At 35.7% G+C, this 26,149-nt stretch overlaps 2 protein-coding genes across 4 annotated transcripts; one reads left to right on the top strand and one right to left on the bottom strand.

Annotated features, from left to right (window-relative positions):
- Positions 1-5: 5 nt before the first annotated feature.
- UFSP2 (UFM1 specific peptidase 2) lies at positions 6-15,553 on the bottom strand. 3 transcript variants are annotated; one of them, XM_058193157.1, is made up of 12 exons: positions 15,377-15,547; positions 12,850-12,928; positions 12,133-12,316; positions 11,973-12,036; positions 11,512-11,669; positions 10,295-10,487; positions 9,023-9,169; positions 7,583-7,747; positions 6,488-6,612; positions 4,485-4,561; positions 1,653-1,777; positions 6-232 (listed from the first exon to the last, which is right to left on the bottom strand). In XM_058193157.1, exons 1-12 carry the CDS (start codon positions 15,422-15,424, stop codon positions 146-148), a joined length of 1,452 nt encoding a protein of 483 aa, XP_058049140.1. In that variant the 5' UTR covers positions 15,425-15,547; the 3' UTR covers positions 6-145. The 3 variants fall into 3 exon arrangements, with proteins under 3 accessions (XP_058049140.1, XP_058049141.1, XP_058049142.1); XM_058193158.1 differs by lacking the exon at positions 7,583-7,747 and having other exon boundaries at positions 15,377-15,551; XM_058193159.1 differs by lacking the exon at positions 6-232 and having other exon boundaries at positions 1,652-1,777; positions 4,485-4,557; positions 15,377-15,553.
- Positions 15,554-15,676: 123 nt separating this feature from the next.
- CFAP96 (cilia and flagella associated protein 96) lies at positions 15,677-26,063 on the top strand. The gene is made up of 8 exons (XM_058193160.1): positions 15,677-16,162; positions 17,555-17,709; positions 18,869-19,091; positions 20,850-20,987; positions 21,084-21,159; positions 21,853-22,032; positions 23,042-23,214; positions 24,588-26,063. The coding sequence occupies exons 2-8, from the start codon at positions 17,610-17,612 to the stop codon at positions 24,634-24,636; spliced, it is 939 nt and encodes a 312-aa protein (XP_058049143.1). The 5' UTR covers positions 15,677-16,162; positions 17,555-17,609; the 3' UTR covers positions 24,637-26,063.
- Positions 26,064-26,149: the final 86 nt, after the last annotated feature.

The following is a 26,149-nucleotide window of genomic DNA, read 5'->3' as shown; positions in this document are numbered from 1 at the left end:
AATCCTGTACATAATTTGTGCTCTGAAATACTAGAGCAGTAATTTTATTTCAATGGGATTATGAGAAGCATGATATTAAATACAAATAAATCATATATAAAGAAAGCAGCTAGTTTATCACATCTGTAACATTCAACACGTGTATTCAAACACATCTTGGTCGCTGAGGTAGACACAGATTATAGTAAGCATCTTTGTCCCAGAAATCTGGACCCTTCCAGCCGCACCAGCCCTATAAAAAAAGGGAAGAGAAAATGAAATTTAGTGCTTTAATCCATTGCTGATGTGTTATATATTTACAATGTAAATATGGCCAATAAACTCCCAATTACTGTATTTTTCGGACTATAAGACGCACCGGTGTATAAGACGCACCAAGATTTCAAAGGGGTAATTAAGAAAAAAAAAGGGGGTTGCCCTCCCCGGCCCCTAGGAGCACTCTGCAGGCCTCCCAACCCTCTGTGCGCCCTGTTTTTTGCAAAAATGGGCCCATTTTTCACAAAAATGGGTCCATTTTTCACAAAAATGGGACGAGCGGGGTGGGGCTTTGGGAGGCCAAAAATGGCGGTATTTGGTGTATAAAATGCACCAACATTTCCACCCTCTTTGTGGGGGGCAGTGCGTCTTAATACTCCAAAAAATATGGTATATATAAAATAGTTATAAAAACAGAAAACAGTGTTTGCCAGAGACTCTTTTACAAACTGAATTTGAGTAACTAATTGCCAGAAAATTACACTGAATTAATGGATGTGCCTTTGAATTCATCAAGAGTAGACCTCAAATAAAGGGGATATTTAACTGTTTATAATTCTGTTTATAGTAAAACAGAATAACAGAAATTTATTTCATATATTTATTAACATTAATTAAATATAACAGAATGTAACAAAAACAGTTTTTGCTTCCATTTCAATTGCTCATTATTAGGGTTTGCATCTATGTCAACAATATGCTTAATCTGATACTTCATTGAAAGAAGTTATTAAATTTATTTGTTTAAAAGAAGGTTAAGAATAAAGCAGCACACAAAGCTTAATCAAAGCCAGAAACAATATGTTTATTTTCTTTAAACCATACACTCGCACACTGTAAGCAATTCACTTTTTCCCACAAAGGCAAACTCCAAATGGTGAAACAGTTCATCCAGAACTTTGCATGTGAGGGTCATCCTAGTTGGAATTTATGAAAACAAGAGTGTTTCAACACTGTTCCCATTATGTAAGAAAAAAACTTACAAATAACATATATATTCTGTTCTGGCTAAAAGAAAAAAACACGTTCATTCTGATTCTCTGCAATAAAAAAAAACATGGAAATATATGTATTTTAAAACTAGTTGAGGTTCAGGTTTATTAAGTTAAACTATTTCCTATTTAAGATATTTCCAGTTTCTATTGAAACTGTTTCAGTTGTATTCAAGAGGATTTTGTGAACCTGACTGCTTTGGTTTATGGGTGAATTTAAACAAAAGGTCATCACAGTACTGTTACATATTTCTTTGACAAGATCTCTCTCCTATGTAGAAATTAAAATTGTGAATTTTATACAAAATACCAGTACACTTAAGAACAATGAATAATATGAATACTGTGCTTTTTTAAAAAAATCAAAATCTCTGCTACTTAAGTCAGTTGTGAAGGGAGTCTCACCTTTTCTAATATAACATGCAGATCCTCAGCACCAGTGTAGTGTGGATCCAGAATCAAAAATTTAATGTGCCCAGTGATCTCATTCCATACCACCCCTAATATAGTGTGTGCCAGGACTCCACCACCTAGGAAGGACAGAGAAAAGATAAAGCTGAAGATAAAGCTGAAGCAGTGTTATTTTCAGTGTCCTTTGCTGTATAACGAACATGTCAATTCTCAATGAGGGACTGTGTTGTGCAGCGGTTTCCTCTGTTTTAGCAAAAGAGAATGTCCATGAGAGCTTTCTTTAGGATTAGATGTTGGCATGCACTTGGTATGTCACACAATGTACAGAGCCTGCTTTTCAACCATATGGTAAGGGGAACCATCCTTGATAAAACAATTGTGATAAAGAGAACATGCTTAACAGTACTATATCTTTGCCAACTCTTTCATGTAAGGATAACTTAGAAAGTCATTATGCCTAGTTGTGCTTAGAAAATACAGATAGTCCTCTACTTACAACCGTTTAATGACCATTCAAAGTTACAACGGCACTGAAAAAATTGGCTTACAACCATGTTTCACACTTACGACCATTAAAGCATCCCCATGGTCACGTGATTTACATACAGATGCTTGATAACGGACTCATCTTTATGACGCTTGCAGTGTCCCAGGGTCATGTGATCCCCTTTTGCAACCTTCTGACAAGCAAAGTCAATGGGGAAGCTGGATTCACTTAACAACCATGTTACTAACTTAACAACTAAAGTGATTTACTTAACAACTGTGGCAAGAAAGGTCATAAAATGGGGTAAAATCCACTTTACAAATTTCTCACTTAACAACAAAAAGTTTGGGTTCAATTGTGGTCATAAGTTGAGGACTACCTGTATATCCAATTGAGGGCTATTCCTTTCCCAAAAGCCACAGAAACATCGGTATCAGATATTATTATCTTTTATTTTGCCAAAGATCTTTTTTTTCCCTTCAGGCATTGCAACACAGGAAAGAAAGGAAAACATTGGCTAGCAGGGCTTATCCTACCCACAAGCAGTTTGAAAACAATCTGATAAGACAATATGCAAAAATAAAGCCATGGTTCTCAATTCAATTTTGTGTCTAATTTTTTAAAAAATGATTTTCATTAATTCAGCCTTTTAATTCTGCATCAATCCTACAAACTTAATTATTAGATGTATATAAGATCTATTAAAGTAAAGTAGAAGTAGAAATAGATAAACTCATAATTTCTAAAGTAGGAATTATGAGTTTAAACCTCATAATTTCTAAAGCATGTTCATTATTCTTAAGGGCAAATTCATAGTAATTAATAGTAAAAATGGATCTTAGAAGTGACATATTTTTTTCCTGATAATCACATGGAGGAAGGGAAGGAAATTGTATATATCTCCTGTATCACACAAACCACAATGTGGTTTATTAATACAATTTCCCCAAAATACAACCCTGACTTATATTTTTATATTATATAAAATTTATATTTTTTTGAACCCCGAAATAAGCACTTGGCCTTATTGCCATGCGCTCAAAAGCCAGTTTAGGCTTATTATTAGGGAATGTCTTATTTTGGGGAAAACAGGATATTTAGCATAAAATAATTATATCCTTTGAATTGGAGTGGAAAACCATCCAACCAACCTATGGTTATAGATCAAGGATTCTTCTTTTTTTTTTAAGAAAGCGGTATATACTGTATTTTAAATCGATAGAAGAGAATATTTGTAGCACAGGGCTGACCTGTGGGGTCTTGGGTGCTCTCTTAGCTTTATGGTTTTCTAGCAGTTATTTCATTATCAGATAAAGTAACAAACTGGTTACCTAGTTTGTGTGTCTGTGTATTTCTCTGTAGAAAGTTAAGGTTAAAGTAAAACAAATAATTGTAGAGTACTTGAAAAGATACAATCAAGTAAGAAAAGCCTTTGAAAAAGCAACACAGAGATTGTTTGATATTATCAGTTTATTTGTCCTTGTTTTTTTCCCTTTAAAATAGTTTGAAAACTTGTTTTGTTTTGCTAGCCGAACTTTCAAACATTTTTGTTGTGATTACTGACAACAATAGCAGAATCATTTTCAACTAGCATGAAATTTCATATAAATAATGCCAATGAAGCCTGACTTTCTGCATTTTTACTATGAAAGAAACAATTGACCAAAAGTAATTCTGTCAATTACTATAATTTTATTTAAAATTGAGGTTTAAATATAAGGTAATGCAGAATTTCTAAGAATATAAATGATGATGGGATAATTCTCGAATGTCAATTTGCTCTTCATTCAATAAAAGCAAGTTTACTAATTACAATTCAAGTACATATACCAAAGAATATTAAAGAAAAAATCAGTTCTTTTTCATCTTTATTTTTCTGCTTCAATATTTAACTTACTGTATTGACTCTGTAAACCTCAAATTGAATATTCAACTGACAGACTCAATTCTGTAGAACATTCAACCTTAATCAACATGGAGTTGCAAATTCAAATGTTAATTGGGAAACAAATCTTTGCATTCTTAGTTAAGGAAAAATGGTGCACACATTTCTAGTATATCAAATGAGCAGATATTCCAATGTCTGCAACATTTCAAAATAAAAATGGAGGATCACTATGTCATCTCTAGGAGTAGAGAGTCTATAGCTCTTCATAAATTTCTTACTCCAGAATCATGTCTTTTTTTTTAAAAAGTGAGTGAACATTCTAACACACATTCTAAAATAATATTGTTCAGAAGAGTTAAGGAACAAACGAGGATCTTCAACCCACCACTTTATTCATAAACTATAAACTATAAGTAAAATAAGTAAAATATTTAAAATTTTTAAAAATTACCGATCATCACTGGTGTTCCTTCAGTCTTGAAATGATTAGCGAGTTCTCTTCCTTGAGAAGCCAGTTCAGATCCCTGGCTATGAAAAAAAAAATTAGCACTAATGCTAGCACTAACTAGGATGAATGGCAATTTAGCACTGGTAATTTGAGAAAAAAGGAATAATGAAATACAGCAACCCCCATTCTCAGGTCCATAAATTAGAATCAAGTCCTCCCTGTGCAATTTCTACCACATAACTTTCACAAAATAGTCAAGAATCTACGAGGTTTCACCTAATACCTAATATAATATGATGCAGAATTAATTAATTAGGCCTTTATCTATTTATTTTCCATATAGTCCTTCCATCCAGCATTCCTTCCTTTGTTCATTTATCCTACCTTTTGTTGAGGAGCCTAGGTGGCATACATAGCACACCTTCCTGTCATTTTTTTTTTCAAAGTGAAGTAGGTTGGGCTAAGTGGGAATGACTGACATAAAAAGTCACCCAGTGAAATTTTCTAGCTGAGAAGGAACTGAACCAGGCAGGTCTTCCTTGTTCCAATCCAATACTGCACAGTACATCACACTGGCTCTTATCTGGGCAGTGTTGATATGGATCCACAAATATAAAGTTGTGAACTGGCCAAATGGAGAAAGGTTAGGTGTGAAACGAGTCTACATCATATTCATTTGCCTATAATGAGACAGATTAAGTGGTATTTGTCCTAGCATTAATTCTGAATATAGATTACAGGTAGTCCTCGATTTAAAACAGTTCATTTAGTGACCATTTGAAGTTACAACAGCACTGAAAAAAGTGACTTACGACTGATTTTCACACTTATAACTATTGCAGCATTTCCATGGTCATGTGATCAAAATCCAGACTCTTGGCAACCAACTCATATTTATGATGGCTGCAATGGCTGTGATCATAAGGGTTGTGTGATTACCTTTTGCAACCTTCTGGCAAGCAAAGTCAATGGGGAAGCCAGATTCATTTAACCACCTTGTCACTAATTTAAAAACTGCAGTGATTTACTTAATAACTGGGATAAGAATGGTCATAAAATTGGACAAAACTCACTTAATAAATGTCTCACTTAGCAACATAAATTCGGGGCTCAATAGTGATCATAAGTTGAAGACTATCTGTATACAGTTTGATTTTTCACTTTGAAGTTGCTTTGGGATTATTTTCCTCCTACAATGTCTTATTCATGAAGATCTAAATAAAATTGTACACTACCTGTACAGCAGCTAGGAAAAAGGAAACACTATGTGTAAATTTTACTATGCTAATTATTACACTAACAGTAAAAAATTAGGTTGAGTACAAATACTAAGCAAAATAATTGTTTGCTAATGCTATTTTAAAATTAACTGCCCTAAGCTAAGCCCTCTAGAATTAATAGGTTTTTATACATTTTGCTATTCAGCAATGTGATAAAGTGCATAATGAGTACACATGCAGAGGTTGATTGCAAATTCTTGGAAAACTAAGATCTTGGTTTTATCTGTGGTTTAGTAGCCCATAAATACAATCTGTTTCTTGAAGAATTTATCTACAAATCCTTATTTATCATCACTTCATTTTTATTCTGGTAGTCCTCAACTTACAACCAGTCATTTAGTTACTGTTCAAAAATCACAATGGCATTGAAGAAAAATGACTTATGATCATTACAGCATCCTCATGGTCACATGATCAAAATTTGGGCACTTGGCAACTGGCATGAATTTATGATAATCTCAAGGTCATGAGATCACTATTTGTAACCTTCCCAGCCAACTTTTGACAAGTAAAGTCAATGGAGGAAGCCACATTCACTTAATATTGCATGATTGAGTTAACAACTACAGTGATTTGTTTATCAACTGTAGCTTAAAGAGGTTGTAAAATGGGACAAAACTCACTTAACATCTGCCTTGCTTAGCAACGGAAGTTTTGGGATGAAAGCTGTACTGGATATAAAAGTAAGCTAACACAAAATTGTTGGTGATTACTAAGTAATCTTACCTGATAAACAGTATCTTTGAAGTTATCCCTAATAGCTGATTCAACACAAGTTGCACTTCAATAGAACCAATCCATTGGCACGTTCCAACAAAGTTGGGTGGCTTGTCTCCAACATTAACAAGCGCCTTCAGTCATGTCAGAAGAGAAAGATGGAATAAGGAAACAGTCAGCTGCGCAGAATTCTATCAAATCCAATTCAGTAGAGGCCAGGGGCTAAGAAAGGGATTTTATTTTAAAAAATAAATTAGCCCCAGTGCTTCATACAAAATGATTGCATAATATATTTCTTTGGCTACTTCAATAAATATTAGCAGATCATTTGCAAGATCACACAAATGTCTCACATTTGAATTTCTCCTCCTAGAGTTTATTTATAGCTACTGCGGGATCACTATTAAAATGTAGAAAACCAGCCACCAGATATTCCATCCAGTGAACCTCAAACTGAAACCTAAATTGTCACAAACAAGGAAAAGATTTAAAGCTTGGTGAGAATCAGGCTTAAGCAAAGATTTGGAAATCTTATGAATTACTACAGTGATGGAGCACATTTAGAATCTAAATCTGAACAAATAGTTAAGGCAGGACCCCTTCAGAAGAGTGAAAGCTACATGTGGACACCAAAATGTACAGGGATGTCTGTGCTGGGGGAAAAGAAAAAAATCACAATGTTGCAGTGCAAACTGCACTGCTTACATACTTGGGTGCCACACTGCAATGCAAATATAAAATGGAAGTGATTCATTATGGAACTAGAGAATACTTGCCATAACAATATTTAAATGTAATTAATTATATATAAATGAAATCAAATTTGATGTTTGTCCTGACCCCAATACTATTGTTTGTCTATACCAGGGGTCTCCAACCTTGGCAACTTTAAGCCTTAAAGTTGCCAAGCTCGGGGATCCCTGGTCTATACTATATGGCACCTGGCTTGCTCCCAAAGCCAAAAATGCTGCCCATCACCAAAGATGGCCCTCAGTCTGGAAAAGGTCAGATTTAGAACTAGTGTGGGCAGAAATTCTTAAATAAAATATTCCTTCAGGAGCAGCTGTCTTCTCCAGAGAATCCAGATTTAGAAAACATCTATACCTGTTGTATTTCCTTGTGTGTAGGGATTGCTTTCTCTGCGTACCCCTGATGCTTGAACCAGGAACATATAGTTTGTAGAGATCGATAAGCACAGCCCCATCCATTATCATCAATACAATCTTGCATGTAATGATGATAACTATATGTGCCATACACTAAATACACCTGCGTCCAAAAAGAAAGCATAATTTGTACATGTCAGAATAATATTTGCTTAAGTGTTAACATAATGAAAATGAAGATAATTTGTAGTTACTGACTACATATTTCAAAGACTATTCAAGCTAATGAATCATAAAGTTAAGTTAGGGAGGAAGTCCTCAAGTGGGCATTAATGATGATTAAGACCATGGAACGAGTTTGTCTCTCCTTCTGCTGCTTCCAGATGGAGTAGTTGCTATCAGAAGATACTATGGCAATTACGTTGTCAAATTAAAGTTCTGGAGCAAGGATTCTCCTTAAAAAGCAAGATTTACAAAAAGACATTGCTCTCGATGAGCTTTGCAAGGTTTCCTAACAAGATCTCATCAACCTCTTGAACAAATATGAATCAAAAGGGTGCAATGGTGATGATGGTTGGTGTCTTTAATTTCTCTTATTGTTGAAAGAGAGGCAGAGAAAGAAAAATCTGCAGCTTCTGTTCTCAGTTTCTACTTATAACTGTCTTAGGGCTTTTCTGCACTGTAACCTTCAGTTGCTTGAGTTCCATGCATAAAGCAGCTGGAAAGGAAGCCAGTTTAAGAAATCCTTTTTTGCCTTCCACTGCCCTTCCCGTTTCTTCATTCTGGCCACTCTGATGGCCAGAATTTCTCTTTGGACTGTGGTCACCCTGGCTATCATTGGTGGATCCTCCTGCTTCTTTTCCTCTCCTACCTATCTCAGGGAAAGGAGATGCCAAAAGTCTGTCCTTCCTTCCTTCCTTCCTTCCTTCCTTCCTTCCTTCCTTCCTTCCTTCCTTCCCCATCCCTTTTAAAATGATCTTTTAGAAGGGGCGAGGTGGGGGAAACAGGATTTCATGGCCAAAAAGAAACTTGGCAGAATTCTTGTCAATTTCATGCAGAGTCTTTTAAAAAATAAGAAACTGTATTTCACAAATCCCTATACTAAGAAATCCCCCCACCCTTCCAAAGGTGCAGTAGGCAGCCTAGTACAAAAGCTGTCAAAGGTGAGGATTTGGCATATACCCACCAAAGCAGCAGCCACCAAATGGAACAGAAATATTTTTCTGGGATGTAATAAAAGGCAGTGAGTAAATTGAGCTGTCCTGGGGTGGGAAAATGAAACTTTGGATAGGTGGAGGTCCCCATCCCATCAGCCAGTGGCATCATCCACTTCTGCCCTTCTCCAAAGATTGCTGGGCTGTCCTCAGTGCTGGGGCAAACAGGAAGTAGAGCCATTAGACTTGATATTAGAACAAGCAAATGGAGAAAGGAAACTCACCATACCAGACTCTATTGTAGGTGGATTGAGATGTAGATGTGGGTTTCTGAGATAACCATCTTTAAAAGATTCATCAGGAAAGTGATAGGCGTTAGCTCTTCGGAAATAAGGCCTATCAAGTGGTAGATTAAATTGCCCATGTAATTCCTAAATGCAAGGCAAATATAAACGAGGATGAGCACATAAATCAATAAAAGATCCAGACATTTCCCCCCCCTTTTTTATAATGACCATACTTTCAAAATTAAGATTGTTTTTATTATAGCTTAGTGAATTTAAAAAACAGCAGGTTATAATATTAACCACCTTTCCCATAGTGAGTTTATGGAGAGATAATGTTGATACATTTGATTTAGTAGGAGGCCAGAAAGCTGTTTGCTGTATTGGTATAATCAAAACAATTTAAAAAATATAGCATACCAACCAAATAAAAGAGAAAATTGAAACCAACTAGAAAAACCATTTCAGTACGAGAAACCCATCACAAGTTTTAGGCATGAAGAAAAGGAGTGTTTTTAATCTGTGAAGGAGAGGGGTAGTTCCAAATGCTGATTGATAGATAATAAATAAATAATCTAGGGGTACAATTTCTTCCACCCACTTAAGAACTTAAATACTGTAGTCCTGCTGAATCAGGCCAAGCAAGGGCTATATTTCTCAACATTTTATTTTTCAGACTTGCCACCAGATGGTTCTGGGGTGTTCACAAACAGGAAGTGCACTTATATCTTTTCCTAATGTTATTCCCACTAGCTGGAGGTAACTCTGAGTCAGTCTGCCCTTCATTAATGTATCCAAGTTGTTTTTAAAGCCAATCAAGTTAGTGGCTGTTACCAAATCTATAAGAGAGAATTCTACAGAATAATTGTGCACTATGGAAGGAATAGACCATAATCTGCCATGCTGGTCCAATGCTTAGCGTATTGGTTGAAAACATGCTGAAGAGGCTTTCATCCTGCAGTGGATAGACAATGGCTAAAATGATGGTGATGAATTGTGCACTGCATGAATAAGTGCTTTCCTTTATCTGTTGTAAATTTCCTTCCCTGAAATACATGCAGCTTCCTGCCCTATTCTTTTATTTTTTAGTTTCTTTTACCTACAAAAAAGTAAAATATCACACACAGATCCCATGCGTTAGAATCAAATCAACTTTTGAAATTCATACCCAGACGAGTGGTTGAAGGGAATTATATATTAACAACCTTATTTGATTTAATGAGCTATAAAAGTTTAATTATAAATAAGTGTATTTTCCCTAGCATCAGATACCTTTCGGTAAGTCTCCAGCTGATCATCAGAAATGCCTGTAGGGAATGAAACTGTTACTAGATGCTTTTTTCCTGGTAACATGAAATGAAATTGTTCAGGCACCACAACTGATGTTCCTCTCATATGTTGCAAAATGCATCTTTCCATATCTGCTAGCTGCGTGTGAATTGCATTCACTAGGAGGCTTCTTACACTGTAAAACAACAAGAAAGAGTAATTTCCCCCCCCACATTCTCTTCATTAGATTTTCTACACTGAGCAATATCTATAGATATTATATAACATATACTAGTAAAGATGTTTATCATGTACTGACTGATTTATATGCTTTATCTGCCTTTTCATTCATTGTAAGATGTGGCTCTATGGTAATACATTCATATAGCAAACCTATAGAACCAATGAAAAGTTTTTAAAGAATCTGACTCCGTTCCTAATCCATTTTAGAAAAAGGTGCAACCTTTTTTCAGGAAGCATTTCGGGATTCTGCAGATGAAATCAAATTTGGAAATGACAGATTTGGGGATATCAGGCGAAGTATTTTACATTGTACTTCTAAACATTCTTCAAACTGAAGTTGTAAACAAACGGTAATATTAAGACTGAATTACAGCAATTCATTAGTAACATTACTCCAGATAGAACATGATACTGGGAGGTAGGCTGCTGTAAAGGACAAGTTACTGTTAACAATTTATCCCATTTTGAAGGCATTGCCAAGAATTTGTAGTACATAAAAAGTTTGAGGTAGCTTTGGACCTGAATGTTTGATATAACTGTAGTTGTAGGTGCCACATTTGTATGGAATTTGCTCTATGGAGTCCAAAGTGTGGGAATTTTCATTCCAAGTGCTCCAACTGTAAATTCCCTTAATATTTAACTACAGCTGGCAGAAACTTTTTGTCTGAGGCATCAACCACTTTTTCAATAGTGCGGTGTATTTCTGACTCAGCTGTGCCTTATCACTGTTTTTAATTTCTCACAACCTGTTTTTGAATTATTTAATGAGAAGGGAACCAGCGGTTTCTAACAAGTAAATGAATGAAAATGCTACCAAACATTCTAAATTGATGAAAGCTGTAAAGGAGAACAAACCTAGGTTAATGTTACATGCCTGAAAATTCTACCCATTTGGAGATTTGGATGCATATAAAACTGCAACAGAAACAAACTAAAGGAATCTTAAAAATACATACTCAGTTATATAACAGACTTACTTGCGCCATGTTTCTTCCGGAGAAATAGAGACTACAACATCAACTGGTAATGTCATGCTAATGTAATGATGGTCTTTGCTTTCCTTTTCAATTACTGGAGCCAAAGGCTCTAATGAGGTTGTAATTTCCAACATGAGATCAATATTTACTATTGATGGCTGAAAATAAAGAAGACTTTAATATTACAAATTATAATCTAAATTACTCCTAAGATTCTGTTTCCCCTATCAGATTGTGGAAAAATGTTAGAACAGAAAAGTGGCAGACAGGGAATCCCACCACTTTCCCTAGAGTCAATTTCCAATATAAATTAAATAACTCAATATTGATTCTAAGGGAAAAGGACTAAATATATAATATTTTGCACAAATACTTGCCTAATGAATAAACAAATTTGGAAATAATGAATTCTTCACATTTCATAGAAAAGTACAAGTGCAGCAAAAAAAATCTATACATACCATCTCTCGTAACCTTTTATCTTTCTTTTTTGAAAATCTCTGCTTGGTGCCCTCTTGTTCAAATCTGGAAAACAGTGCCAGAATGATTATATCATTGCAAATTATTACACCATCTTCATCTCCACCCACAAAACCATTATTTTTGTGTAGCCATACTCACTGAATAAACTGTAGTATCTCCTTGCAGGCAGAGTCATCTGAAAGCTCAGTTGCCATGGAATTCATCCCACTGTTTGGCCACAAATATACCGAGCTATGACAAATCCTGAATACCAGCACGTCAGAAGCCAGTTTAGCTGAAAGATCCTTGAAAATGTATTTGAGTGCCTCTTTTGTGGACGAATCTAAAACAAACAAAGAAAAAAAAATGAATTAGCTGTAGATTTTACACAGCAAGACAATTTAGAAAGAAGAAAAGGAACAATTGTGAGCTTATTCATTAACTGAAGACTGAAAGAAGTATTCTCAATTAAGCATTTCAATGTGAAAGAATTTCCTAAATAAGAGCAGAAGACCTGTAAAATGAATTGCCTAGACATTTGGGCTTTGGTCCTTAATAACTTGGAAAGGAGAAAGTTCTATTAAGAAGAGTGGGACTGCTTCTGAATGAATCTGCAGTTGTATTATTCCAAAATGAGGAGAGGAGAGGTGAGGAGAGGAGAGGAGTGGAGTGGAGTGGAGTGGAGTGGAGAGGGGAGGGAACGGGACGGGAGGGTAGAGGAGAGGAGAGGAGTGGAGAAGAGAGATGTGGAGGGCTTCTCATACTAACTTTGCTAAAACAATTTTGTTCATACAGTAGAATCAATATTTTAAACTTCTGTAGAGGAAGATTCTTTATAGTATAATGTAACACAGCATTTTGTATTTCTAGACTCACCATTAGTAGTGGCTAACTGAAATGCAAAATCCAAGCCTCCTCTTATTCTAAAAAGTATGTCCATTGTGTCTATGATGACCTATTGAAGTGAGGAGAAAAAAACTCAAAGTGTTTCTTGGTTCAAAATGTTCATAAATTGTCATGGCTATTGTTGCTCAAAGATTCAAACCTACCGTGTGAAAATGCAGCAGCTGAATGATTTTCAATTACCATGGTTTGTTTATTCATAACTGGTTGTATAAGACATAATGTTATGCCTACACATCATCCTGAGCTATCAAAATATAGGGACTGAATTCACACAACACATTTACCCAAGGTTAGGGATCTTCCAAACCATTCTGACTGATCAAGGTTTTGGTTGGTCTGACAATAATCCAAAGTGTGGGGGATCTTGGTACCTATATGAATGTGACCTTGTTTTTATCCCCCCTCCGTGGTTTTGTGAAGTTTCTTTGGTTTTTTAAATGTTAAACCTAATTTAGATTTTCCACTATAATGTTCTTTGCTTCAGAGTAGTAGCTGCCAGTCCCTATTTTACCATTCCTCAATCATGTTGTAGGGAGGATTATTACACCTTTATTCACTTCGTATATATGTTATAATAGTTGTTAAGGGGAAGTTTGGCCTTGATCAAAGATCAGACATTTACAGAAACATTAGCAACATCTAATTTATTTGAAGTCCAGCTATATAGTAACACCTAGCTGATTTAATCTTGAAAAGCTGAATAGAATTAAATCTCATTAGTATTTGAATAAACTACCAGAAAATCCCAGACCAGGAATTTGAAAAAGATATTCTGGAAGAAAGTCAATAGTGAATTACTTTCACATTCGTGCCAAGAAAATCAAAAGAAGTTGTCTGGGAAGTCACCAGGAGTTGAGCTCAGGAACTTTATTTATTTATTTATTTCTTTTTGTCACAACAGTTACACAAACAATTGTCATAGATAAAACAACATATTTTGAAGAAAATATATACATATATGTAAAAAAAATATGCATCAACTATATCAATTTGATATGATGAAGGGAACAATAGGACAGGAACGGCAGGCACTTTTGTGCTCTTATGCACGCCCCTTATAGTCCTCTTAGGAATGGGGTGAGGTCAATAGTAGACAGTTTTGGTTGAAGATTTTGGGATTCTTCATGTAATTTATTTGGAAATAAGTACAGTATTCTTTTATTTCAGTGGAATTTACTTTTAATTAAACTTAAAACAAATAGAAACCAAGAAGCAGCATTCCCAATGCTATTCCAAATAGTTGTTCTATGAACTACATTTATAGAAGAATCCATGGGCACCACCAAGACAGAATTTCTATGACAGGCTGAGCCCTATATAGAAAGATTGGGGCTAATCTGGGCTAATTTTTTGGGGCGAGGTGAGTTACTTTATTGAACAAAACAGATTAAATGTAAAAAAAGAACATCAAATTTTTAAAAGTGCAAAAACCATGACAATCTGCTTACAACTAGGTCAGGTATAAACAATTACCAAGAAATCTATTCTTTACCAAAAGTTTTACTGTCCTCCCATAAGGCTCTGAATACTGAAATCTTTCCTGAGTCCTACACAGGACATTGGATGATTCCACATGGAGTGTAAGACCCTTAAATGAGATATAGGTAGTCCTCATTTAGTGGCTGCCTTGGACAGCAACAACTGTAGTAATAACTTGGCGACCAAAGCCCGAGTTTACGATCCATCTGTCAGTCCTGTGTTTGCCATTACAGTCAGTTCTATGTAAAATTCTATGTAAAATCATAAGCAGTCCTGTGTTTGCCATTACAGTCAGTTCTATGTAAAATTCTATATAAAATCATAAGCAGTCACAGGCTTTCCTACTTAGTGACCACTTGGCTTAATCATTGAGTTGCCTGACCCAACTACAGTCCCTAAACAAAGACTATCTGTACATCTTCGCTGGTCTCGGTTCTTAATTGTGATTAAGATAATCCCTGTGATTCCGTTATTCCCTTTCGTTTTTTTTATTTCCCAAATGGTTTATTATTTTATCATCTTATTTTAGCCTTAACTCTTTGCTGTCTAGCTTCTTCACATGCTAAAGCCCCCACCACCACCACACGCAGCGGGCAGTCATATAAATCTAGGACAGGGATCTCCAACCTTGGCAACTTTAAGCCTGGCAGACTTCAACTCTTTGCTAGCTGGGGAATTCTGGGAGTTGAAGTCCGCCAGGCTTAAAGTTGCCAAGGTTGGAGACCCCTGACCTAGAAAATAGAAGAAATGCAAACTCGCTCGTCAAACTGCCTATCCTGACAGGCGTGCACGAGAAGCTCTTCTGTGCCTAATTGCAATTGGGACCAAAGATGGGGGGGTGTTTGCAGGCGGCCCCTTGATGCTCCCCCCAGCCGGACAACAGCTGCTTCCTGACTGAAGGAAGCACTGGGACTCGGGGCCTCCGTCGAGGACCTGCTGTTTTCGAGGCAGACAAGACGAGGGATGCCGCTGCTTTAATAGCAGAGCGACCGCGGCGGGTACTATCGGCCGGACTTACCACGTCCGTCAGCAAAACGCTAGGAAGAAGCGATCCCGGCAGCGGCATGCTCCTCCTCCCCGATCGAGGCTCCTCCCCCACCAGCCGACACGTCACTTTTCCGCTCTTCTCTCCCTCTCTTCGCACAAGAAAAGCGAGCGACGCGGCGACGGCATCGCGCCGTTTTTCCGCCTCTGTCGTTGAAAGTGCCGAACTTCATTTCCCGACGTGCTCCACTCTCCAGGCGCCGCTGCGATTCTGTGGCGTGATGACCTCATCGGAGGGGGCGGAGTGAGGCGCCCCTCGAAACCATGGCAACTGTGTAGCAACAAAGAGTTTTCAAGGGCGGGAGAAACTAAGCGCTACAATCATGGAGTGCTGGGGAGAGAGAGGCGAAAGAGGTCTTCGCTGTTGACCCAACCTCGCCTCTCTTGCGTGAAAAGGAGGGGGGAAAGCGAGCGGCTGCCTTATTTATCGCCGACTCGGAGGGGAGCGATAGAGGAGCCTTTTGCAAGGTGGCGCCCTCAAGTTCTGGCTGCAGACCGCCCCATCTTCAGCCAGTCTGAGTCGGCCTATGGGTGACTGGGAGCCAAAAGATTAAAGGAAAGAGCAGCCAGTCCGAAATGCCCCATTGACTCTCCGTGTCCCGCGCGAGCCCTGGCTTCCAGGCGTCATCTCCGTGCTCATCCTGTACATTTGATACGACTGACGGAGGGATTCCAAAGTTGGATCAGTGTATTCATTTCGTGAAATTGTAACGGTTTGGTTGGGGGGAAGGTACAGCGACCTGGTTTGCAAAAAGAAAAGGTGAGGCACGCACAGCCCTGCACAACTTGAACGGTGTGGGATCCAAGTGAATTCCAGGCGCCCTTGCTAGTTGCAAGCAACTAATAATTTAACATATGGAGATTTGTTGTTGTTGTTTTGAGGTTTGCTTGATACATGACTGGAAGCAGTCTGGTGAAAGGGATTTGATTTGGGCCATAGGAAATGCTTAGGTTTTCAAGACCAGTCACAGCTGTAGATTATGGTAACCGGTAGGGTTCTATAGAACAGGGGTCTCTAACCTTGGCAACTTTAAGACTTGTGGACTTCAACTCCCAGAATTCCTCAGCCAGCTTTGCTGTCAAACTATTTATTAAGTCTGCATTACTATTACTATTACTATTAATATTAATAGCTTTGCTGGCTGAGGTATTCTGGGAGTTGAAGTCCACAAGTCTTAAAGTTGCCAAGGTTGGAGACCCCTGCTATAGAAGCTCTCCAGTCTATTTGGTAAGGTTAGATTTAAAATTCCAAATTTTAAAGATACTCTGGGATTACTTACATATCATTTTGATGAGAATATTGAATAAATATATTCCAATGAATTTAGAATAGAATAGAATAGAATAGAATAGAATAGAATAGAATAGAATAGAATAGAATAGAAGTTTTTATTGGCCAAGTGTGATTTGGCCAAGGAATTTGTCTTGGTGCATATGCTCTCAGTGTACATAAAAGAAAAGATACCTTCATCATGAATCATAAGATACAACACTTAATGATAGACATAGGGTACAAATAACCAATCAGGAAACAATATCAATATAAATCTTAAGGATACAAGCAACAAAGTTACAGTCATACAGTCATAAGTGGAAGGAGATGGGTGTTGGGAACGGTGAGAAGATTAATAGTAATGCAGACTTAATAAATAGTTTGACAGTGTTGAGGGAATTATCTGTTTAGCAGAGTGATGGTGTTCTGAAAAATCTGAATTTATCATCAGAAAGCTCTTACAGTGTGATTGTAAAAAAATATATCCAGAATTCTGCATTGTGCTCTGAACTTGTTTGGAAAAGCACTTTTTTAGAGAAGCATACAATGAGTTGTAAAATAAATATACCATTTAACTAGACAGGGATACTACCAACACTTGGTCAAAGCAAAAATGCTGAGAAGCAGTAGAGATACATAGAGCTTGTCCTTTTGCAGATACATGTCCCTTCTGCTAACGTATTTTGTACTTGGAATTTGAATAAGACAATAAGGTAGAAAAATAAAATACCCAAGACTCTGTATTTAATATATATATTTTCATATTGGATATTGAGTTTGGCTTTCTTACTTAAACCAGTTCTTTAGGAACACTGGACTAAAATCATGGAAGTTAGTACTTCAAAGACTGAAGCATTTTAATGTGTTTATTCCTTCTAGGGAGCATAAGGCTTTAAACATTTTCTAGAGTAAAAGTTATCATACAGAAGTAAACATGCCTTCTGAAATGGGAAAAACAGACATGGACAGGATTGGCCTCTTTAGCGAAATGGAATATATTACTATTGGAGATAAATATGTCTCGCCATTTAACCGTAAGTACAGTTTTCTATTCAGTTAAGCAATACAGGAGCATGGATTGACCTCTCTTTATTGCAAGAAAGGTCTTCCTTGCTGCATTTGACAAATTCAGCATGTTTGATGAACACAGAGATAAAACACAGAGATAAAGGATTTCTTCCTTCGTATTTTCCCCACAAGAACAATCCTGTGGGTTGGGCTAAAAGAGAGTGACTGGCCCTCTGTCACCCAGGTAGATTGTTTTGTGTTCACAATATACAAGGCAGCTACACTGGCACAATCTTTATGTCTAATATGATTACAGATGTCCTAGTTGACACGTAGATGATTTATTTCATTTGATTTATTCAGGATATCACTATAATTTTTTGTTTTTACTGTATCTCCCTAGAAAACTGGTATATTAGTCCTAAATGGTTCTTATTCTTTGCTATCTTTATTATTTATCCTTAATTGCTTTAATTTTACACATTGTTCCCATTTGTTTAGATTCCTTCTACAGATTTAGGGGAATGAGTTTTGGGTAGTTTATTATAGGGATGATTTTTTTTCTTGCCTTTTTTGCATAATTTCTTTAAGAATAGATATTAAAGAGGTTTTGATTGAGAGTTTTAGATAGAATAACACATTCCTTGATATGCATTATTTAAGATTTTATGCTGTCCTGAGGGGACAAACCATAGGTATGTTTTGTTTTTGCTTGGTTGTTTCTTTTGAATGTTCTATGTAAATTGATTAGCCATACTTTAGGCAGTGAGATTCTCAATTCATGGAAAAGGAGCATTCTCTCCTTCGTTCCATGGTAGCACTAGATTTTCCGATCTGTAACATCTATTTCTGGGGGAATAAATTAAATCTTTAAAGAAAAAGGCCAGGTTTGAACAAGCACTTTTTTGTTCAAACTTGAGTATGCTGTAATCTTTTTATTGGTCATATAATGATTTGTATTGAAAACTGCTTCTTAGAACAAGTATTGAAAACAATTAATGTTTTCAAATTTAGATTCAAATCAGCATATGTGCAAAATGTAAAGCAAAATACAACCTTTCTTGAGTCATAGGCAATTTCTGATGATATTATTGACATTTCCATACAGTTTCTAAGCTATTTTCCCCATGGCAGAATCTAAATAAATGACTGAATCGATGCTGAAATTGTTCCCTTATTTTAAAGGCCCTTTTAATGAAGCTGCAAGCAAGAATAAACAGATGCTACCAGGAGGTATTAAAGAGAAAGGAGCCACCCAAGCAGGATATTTTGATCCTCAGTTTTCAAGAATTTTTGAAGGTGAAAGTTATTCAAATCCCGTTCAGTTAAGGAGAAGATACCGATTGGCTGAGGCAAAGAAAAACCTGGGAACCAGACCCTTTCTTCCCAGTAATGGAGATAAATTTCCGTAAGTTCTAAAAAAGCCACTACTGTAATATAAAAGTTATATGGCATTTATCTACTTACAATATATTGACATTTTCAGTTAAAATGTATTTTAAGGATTCCTTTGATCTCCAAGTTGCCACAAAAGCTGGCAGGAGATTTCATTTCCTGATAAACACATATTTATCACTGGACTTTCCATAAAGTTTTTGCTTCCATGACTCTAATTATTCTAACCTTCTTTTCCCCTAGATTTCCTCTAGTGCCACAAATACCTTTCTTTCTCTGAGATGGTTTATTTTAATTTCTGTCAATTTTCATAAACACCCCAGAAATCATTTCTAGGAAACATTCTGAACATGAATGGTAAGAGTGAGGGGAGTACAAATGTAAGGAAAACTTATGAATATGTTTTTCTTTCTAACTGTGCTAAACTTGGTTAAGCTCCCATAGTCCACAATGGGCCACGGTGACAGGGAAATGATGGCCTATGAAAGTATTGGGAAAGACTAACTATTTTGGCATAACAAAGAATCAGCAGGAGAGAAAGGATTACCTACAATATATTAGACAAAGTACTTGCTCTAAAATAGTATGAGCAAGAAAAGAAAATCAATCTGCAAAGTACAGCACGCTAAACAGCCAACAATAAGTTGGATTCATACTCTGTGCCTTATAGTGTTTCATTTTCCTTTAGTGTGATATATGAACCTGGTCACTGTGGTTTGCGTATAGAATAGAATAGAATTTATTGGCCAAGTGTGATTGGACACACAAGGAATTTGTTTTGGTGCATATGCTCTCAATGTACATAAAAGAAAAGAAAAAGAAAAAGAAAAAAAATACCTTCATCAAAGGTACAACATTTACAACACAAATGATGGTCATGCTTTTTAAATAATGGCTTCCAAGGATTGCAGGGATGTGTATTGTCAAACTATAGAATAATTGATAGCTCATTTCTACAAGTACTTTGTATATTTTTTGCAAATAATGATTGTGATGTGTCTACCATATTTTGGCTGTACAATCTGAGAGGGCCTGAAAGCCCTCAGAAAAGGATCAGGGAGAACTAGATGTTACTTGCCTGCCGCTGACTTAGTATTATGAATGAATTCAGGTAGAGAAATGCAGAATTACATTGGAATGCTGACCTAAGCAGAGATAGGCAATTTTTTTCTGGTTAGGGAATCATCTGTTGGTTTTTCTAAATAGAGGTAACCAAATATGACATAAAGTGTGACAGTAGCATGGTGACATAATCAAAGAGAGCAGAGCTTATTTCTCCATCATTTTTTTTATTATTTTGGAAGTCTGAAGGATGATTTTGGCCAAAAGAAGAATATTAAAACTAATGAAGACTTAGTGCACTTATTTTCCCTGTTTTTTTTAAACGCTGTAGAGTTTTTGGTGTTCCAGAAGCTACAAAAATGAATCTAAGGACTGAGAATGGCCTAAGGATTGTCTACACAATTTAATCTATTTACTTTAAAGCAGAATCCATTGTGTGTGTGTGTGTGTGTGTATGAATATATATCAAAAGTACATCCACCTACTTCATTTGGCCTTAATTAAATTATATTAAATATAAATATCATTACCCCTTTAATGTATTTTTTAAAGATATGTCAGTCACTCTTAGTAGAACAGGTACACTAGGATTGTAACTTGTTTATCTGAAGCAAACATATTATATTTATTATGTTGTGTTATCTTATTTGCATATTTAATATTTAATAGAGCATAGAGAACGCTAATCTTTGAATTCTTTGTGTCTCAGGTGTGGCATAGGAACCTACTATGGAACAATTAGTGGCCCATGTCCCTTCTTCAGTGCTCAGTTGAAAGATAAGATTGCATATGTACAACCAGGGAAAAATCTCTATACCAGTCCAGGGAAGAAAGGAACTGGCTATGGGTAAAACATTCTAAAATTATAATATCAAATATATCTTTTTTAAAGGGAAGAGATAGTTGAATGTTGCTGCTATCACTGTTTTATTTCTGTATCTAGGTATCCAAATCTCACCATAGGTAAACCATATACACATTCAGTTGAATTGTTTGACATAGGAAGAATAAATTTTAAGGTAAAATTCAATTGGATTTCTGTTTTATTTTATCTAGGTTGATATCTTATCTTATTCCTTCTAATTGGACTTTATTTGGTACTATGCTATAAAATTATACATCATTAACCTTTATTTGATAAAGAAATAAGAATACATTTTGAATATTATTTCAGTACGTGTTCCATTAATTCATTATTTTCTCAACCTTGATAGTTATTTTTGATGCCATCAATACATTTAATGGTTGGATAGTGCGCTTTTGCAGCTTTCCCTGTTAAGATTAACTTCATCAGTAAAAAAATTATAGTGATTGTGCCAGAAGAGGTATGGACTGTATTAGAGCCATATATGGATTTATCCTGAATGTGAAACCTGTTTTAAAAAGCCTTTTTAAGTGGCAGTGAAAGGGAAAACAATGCTGCTTTTTTATTACTTTGGTGAATTTCCTTCTTGTACATATTTGCTTTGATGTTATGATGTCCAAGGTCCTGCCTTCTATGTATTTGGCTTGATACTTCTAATGCTCATTAATACTAATTTGCTATAACTTCAGAAATGCAATCCCATGTAAATTTGCTCAGGAATAATTACAGCTATGTAGAGCTTATCCAGAAATATGTGAACATAGAATTGCAGCCTTAATCTTACCTGTAGTTTTGATTAAAGAGTTGAAGAGCCCAATATAACATTTTCCATTTCTAATTTGCCCAGAAAATATCTGAAGAACATCGCCATCTGATGAAAGGTGGACCATTCAAGTTAAATCTTTATCCCCGAGAATATTTCGATACAAATCCTTACCATGATGAAGGGCCGTTTCCTCCACCAAAAAGGCAACCTGAAAAAATACCCATTCCACATCCTTTTAAGCCAAGTTCTCCAGCTAAAAAGGTGTGCTTGTTAATAGTTAAACTTCTCCCAAAATTTTTACTGCAGATATTTTCATTTAGCCAAGAAAACAAGTTATGTGTAATATTTATTGCCATTTAAAGGGCTATATTTATCAGGAAAAAATAAAGCCCAATTCATTTTGGAAAACAGCACATCTATGTGCTCATTATAGTTATGGAATCATCATAGCCTTTTCAGATTTAATCCAAATAGACATCCAAGAAGTGACCCATCCTGGAACCCCTTCTTTTACAAGGTGCAGATCTAGAAACAAAATCAGCAAAAAAGAGAGAGAGAATTTCCATAGATGTTCATCTAAGATAACCCAAAATCATATAATCACTCTCATGCTTAATGTGTTGTATGAATCAGGATTCCTTCCTTAATTTTACATCTGGGTGTGGCTAAAGCAAAGTATGTAGTCATGAATTTAGATCAGGTAGACCAAACTTATAACTTGGTTTGGCCATCCTATGTACAAAGGCTGACGTCCTGTTCAGCAATACTGTAGACTTCCCTCACAATGTTGTTCTGAAAATTGCATAAATATATCTTAGAGGAAAAGTAAAATATTACTGTGTTAACTAAGGTCATCTAGTATTTAGCTAATATTGTAATTCAAATGCTACATTAAAATGAAAGATTCCTTTAAGTTAAGTTTGCTTTTTTTTTACTTTGTGTGTGTTCACACTATTTTGGCAACAATACAGCAGTGGTTTACAGTCACCTCTTTCAGGAATTTCCCCCCCACACTGGTCTATAGTCCTGCTTTTCGTAGTGGTGTCACGACCAAATATTATTCAGGACAGATCTGTTTATATTCTTGACTCTTGTAAGTCTATCATTTTGTGATTCTCTGTGAAAAGAAATTAGGTGCTATACTAGAAGTAGGCTTTCAGATTACTTTGTACTCAGCCCATAGTTCTGCTAACTTCATATTAGTGTTTTGTATGGATGAACTATTATTTTTAAAGTCTGCAGTATTTAACATTTCTTCTTGTCCTTTTAGCCAGGAGGCATGAAAGCAGGCACATTTGATCCATTTCCAACTCATTCTGCAGACCCATATGGGGTTAGAATGCCTAGGGCTTCAACAACTAATAAACAAGGAAACGTATTTCACCCTAATCCTGGACCTAAGAGCAGACCAGTAAGAAGTATTATGGCCTTAAACATTGAAAAGTAAGTATTGCAAAATTGCAGTATTTAATTTCTAGGAAAACCTCTGCAGTAGATATTCTACAACCTGGTAAACTATTCCCTTAATTTCTATAAAATGTTCTGTGAAGATTCTCTTGCTATTTACTCAGTGGAGAGAGAAATGTGTTGAATTTCTCCAGAAGTTTTGAAGAGTTCTTGTTCTATTTTATATAGTTGAATCCTGATACTGATGAATAATGAAATAATTAAAGCTGTTTATTTAAATGTAGGATCCTGAGTTAGCTAATTCTAATAAAATCATTAAGAATCTATACCATGCCTCACCTATTAGATGAAATGCACTGTAACTCAACATCATATAAAAAGCCCTCCTCACTTATTTACATATGTACTCACCAATCTTTGGGTTCTGCTGCAGCTGGAAAAGAGAGAAGCAATAGTAAGCCAAAGAAAAGTATAACAAAAAAAAAAGGATAGGAAAGAGATTAATCTATACCAATAAACTAGCTATGCCATTCGGTTTCTTTCTATTCTTACAATCAATCCTTGTTAAATCAAATCTATTTACTATTTCATCCATTGCCTTTATCCTTACTTTTTTCAAATTTCGTACAGAAAGCCATAACGTTTTCATTCTGATGTGTTAGCTGTGTTACAGACCAGATCTGCACTTAATATCAGTCTTTTTAAAGCTGCTTTAAATATCTCCAAGGCTTGAAGTTCAAGAAATGTGCTTGTTTGTGGTTTCTCTATGCAAACATCTAGGAAAACAGGAGTTGAACACACCCCACTTACAAATAGCTTATCATAGAACCTGATAAGCCAAAGGAAACTTTAATGAACTGGATGTAACATGAAGAGTGCCTAACATATTTTTATTCAGACAAATGAATGAGTTCTGTCAATTAACTCACTGGTTGTTTTATAAAACACAAGCGCGCGCACACACACACACACACACACGCCTATCTTCTTTCTTGCTTTGTACCTTTTTGTTAGATACCAAAGAAGTGGGATACTAATTCAATATGATATGAGCTTTGAGAGATAGAGTAGGGAAGAGGAAATTTATGTTCTGGGAAAAAATAAACATAAACCTACCTCATAAAATATTGCTATACTGGGTAACTGACTGAAAAACAGAAAAATGTTTTAGTCAATGGCCAGAGGCAAGTTGTTTTTAATCTGAACATCAGAGGATCTGAGTTAGAAAAAATGCTGTATTATATTTATTTAAAGAAAAAAATTCAAAACCTGAATTAGAATATTACCGAAAATTCATAAAATGCAGACTAGTAGATTTCTGGCACTCTTGAGAAGGAACTTTTTACCTGAGCAAATAGAATATGTATATCAACTAAGTAATGTGACACTTCGTTGTATTTACATTTCAGGTCATTAAATGTAACTAATTACACGAATCCCCGTGTGATGTCATATTAGCTGCACAGAAGCAAAGTGAATGAACAAACTTTCTGGACTGCAAACAGTAACAGCTCAAGTAAATAAAAGTTTTGTGGCTGAGGGAAATGTGTCAGATATAGCTATCTGCATTCATTTTATAAGAACTAATTGATACTATAGTTATTGATGATATATATAAAATGTAATTTAAATTTTGATATGTTATTTATGTTGTGTATATTGGATAGTATTCGCTTTTTTTTGGTGAGATTTTTTTTCAGCCATGAAAAGAACAAATACTATTATTTATAATTGTCCTGTCCTTTTTTTTAATCTGAACATAGTTATTAAATAATTGCTCTATTTAAACAAACTTCTCTGAATTGTACTTGCTCTCAAATGAAAATTACTAATAACCTGGGCAACTCTACATTGAAATAAATATTCTTCAGACATTTAAAATAAAAGCTGAGAATTTAACTTCATAGTATCACTGTTTGGAATTAGACTTGCTAGCCTCCTTTCCCAATTTAGAGCTTCTAAAGCTTTACAGTGGGTGAAAAGTCCAAGTTTTCTTTTTGCTGCCTCCCAACAGTATGTAATAAAAATCATCCAGTGAGTTATCAAATCCCAGAGTTTGTGATGGACATGAAAAGAACTAAAAAATCAGTTTTAGTTATCATGTCTGTATTTTATCTCTAGATAACAAATAAGAGTTATCTGTCTCCAAATACCAGTTTTGGGAAGCATAGAGAACTGTTCTCTCTCTTTCATACCAATGAGCATTTTTGCTGGCTACTGATTGTTTGCTGTAAGAAATAGGAAGCTAGATTGCTGAAGTGTTTCTGATTCAACAAGTTTTTCTATGTTAAAGCTAAAGCCTGTGTTCATGTGGAAAAACCCATTGAAATCATTGCAAGATATATAAAGGTAAAGGTTCCCCTCACACATATGTGCTAGGCGTTCCTGACTCTAGGGGCGGTGCTCATCTCTGTTTCCAAGCCGAAGAGCCAGCACTGTCCAAAGACGTATCTGTAGTCATGTGGCAGGCATGACTAAACGCCAAAGGCACACGGAACACTATTGCCTTCCCACCAAATCTGGTCCCTATTTTTCTACTTGCATTTTTTCTTATGTGCTGAATGATTACTTATGACTGTTACATTCTTATTCCAATCTTGGGATGAGATGTACCAGCTTTTAAAGAGAATGCAATGAAAAAATTGAGTTTCAGCCAGACTTGAGTGGGATTATCTCTTAAACAGAGTAGTACAGAATTGGGCTATTTATAGAATTGATAGGTTAGAGTGCTTATAATTATTTTAAAATAATATTTCTGTCTGAAATATTGCTAGTGGTTTATATATTGAACTGATACAAGAATTTAGCTGGCATCGATTAGCATAAATATAACATTCTCCCTGTAGAAAAAAACTCTTCTAAAATAATGATCTAAAATATACCTGTCTTTTTGTAATTAATGCATAGATACTTTTCTTTGATTAAAACTCATATGATTAATCAAGATGTTTGAATAACAAACCTAGTTATT

Source organism: Ahaetulla prasina, chromosome 8, assembly GCF_028640845.1.
Source record: "Ahaetulla prasina isolate Xishuangbanna chromosome 8, ASM2864084v1, whole genome shotgun sequence".
In the NCBI taxonomy this organism is placed as follows: domain Eukaryota; kingdom Metazoa; phylum Chordata; class Lepidosauria; order Squamata; family Colubridae; genus Ahaetulla; species Ahaetulla prasina.
The sequence above is the reverse complement of the archived record's forward strand: the minus strand, read 5'-3'. Positions and strand labels throughout refer to the sequence as shown.

Excerpts from the sequence above, each read along its gene's own strand:
- UFSP2 (XM_058193157.1), bottom strand. The coding sequence starts at position 15,424 with ATGCCGCTGCCGGGATCGCTTCTTCCTAGCGTTTTGCTGACGGACGTG. Across the intron at positions 12,037-12,132 it reads GAGATACTACAGTTTATTCA|ATTTGAACAAGAGGGCACCA; the intron begins GTGAGTATGGCT and ends ACTGTTTTCCAG. Across the intron at positions 6,613-7,582 it reads CACACAAGGAAATACAACAG|GCGCTTGTTAATGTTGGAGA; the intron begins GTATAGATGTTT and ends ACATGACTGAAG.
- CFAP96 (XM_058193160.1), top strand. The coding sequence starts at position 17,610 with ATGCCTTCTGAAATGGGAAAAACAGACATGGACAGGATTGGCCTCTTT. Across the intron at positions 17,710-18,868 it reads ATATGTCTCGCCATTTAACC|GCCCTTTTAATGAAGCTGCA; the intron begins GTAAGTACAGTT and ends CTTATTTTAAAG. Across the intron at positions 20,988-21,083 it reads AAGAAAGGAACTGGCTATGG|GTATCCAAATCTCACCATAG; the intron begins GTAAAACATTCT and ends TTCTGTATCTAG.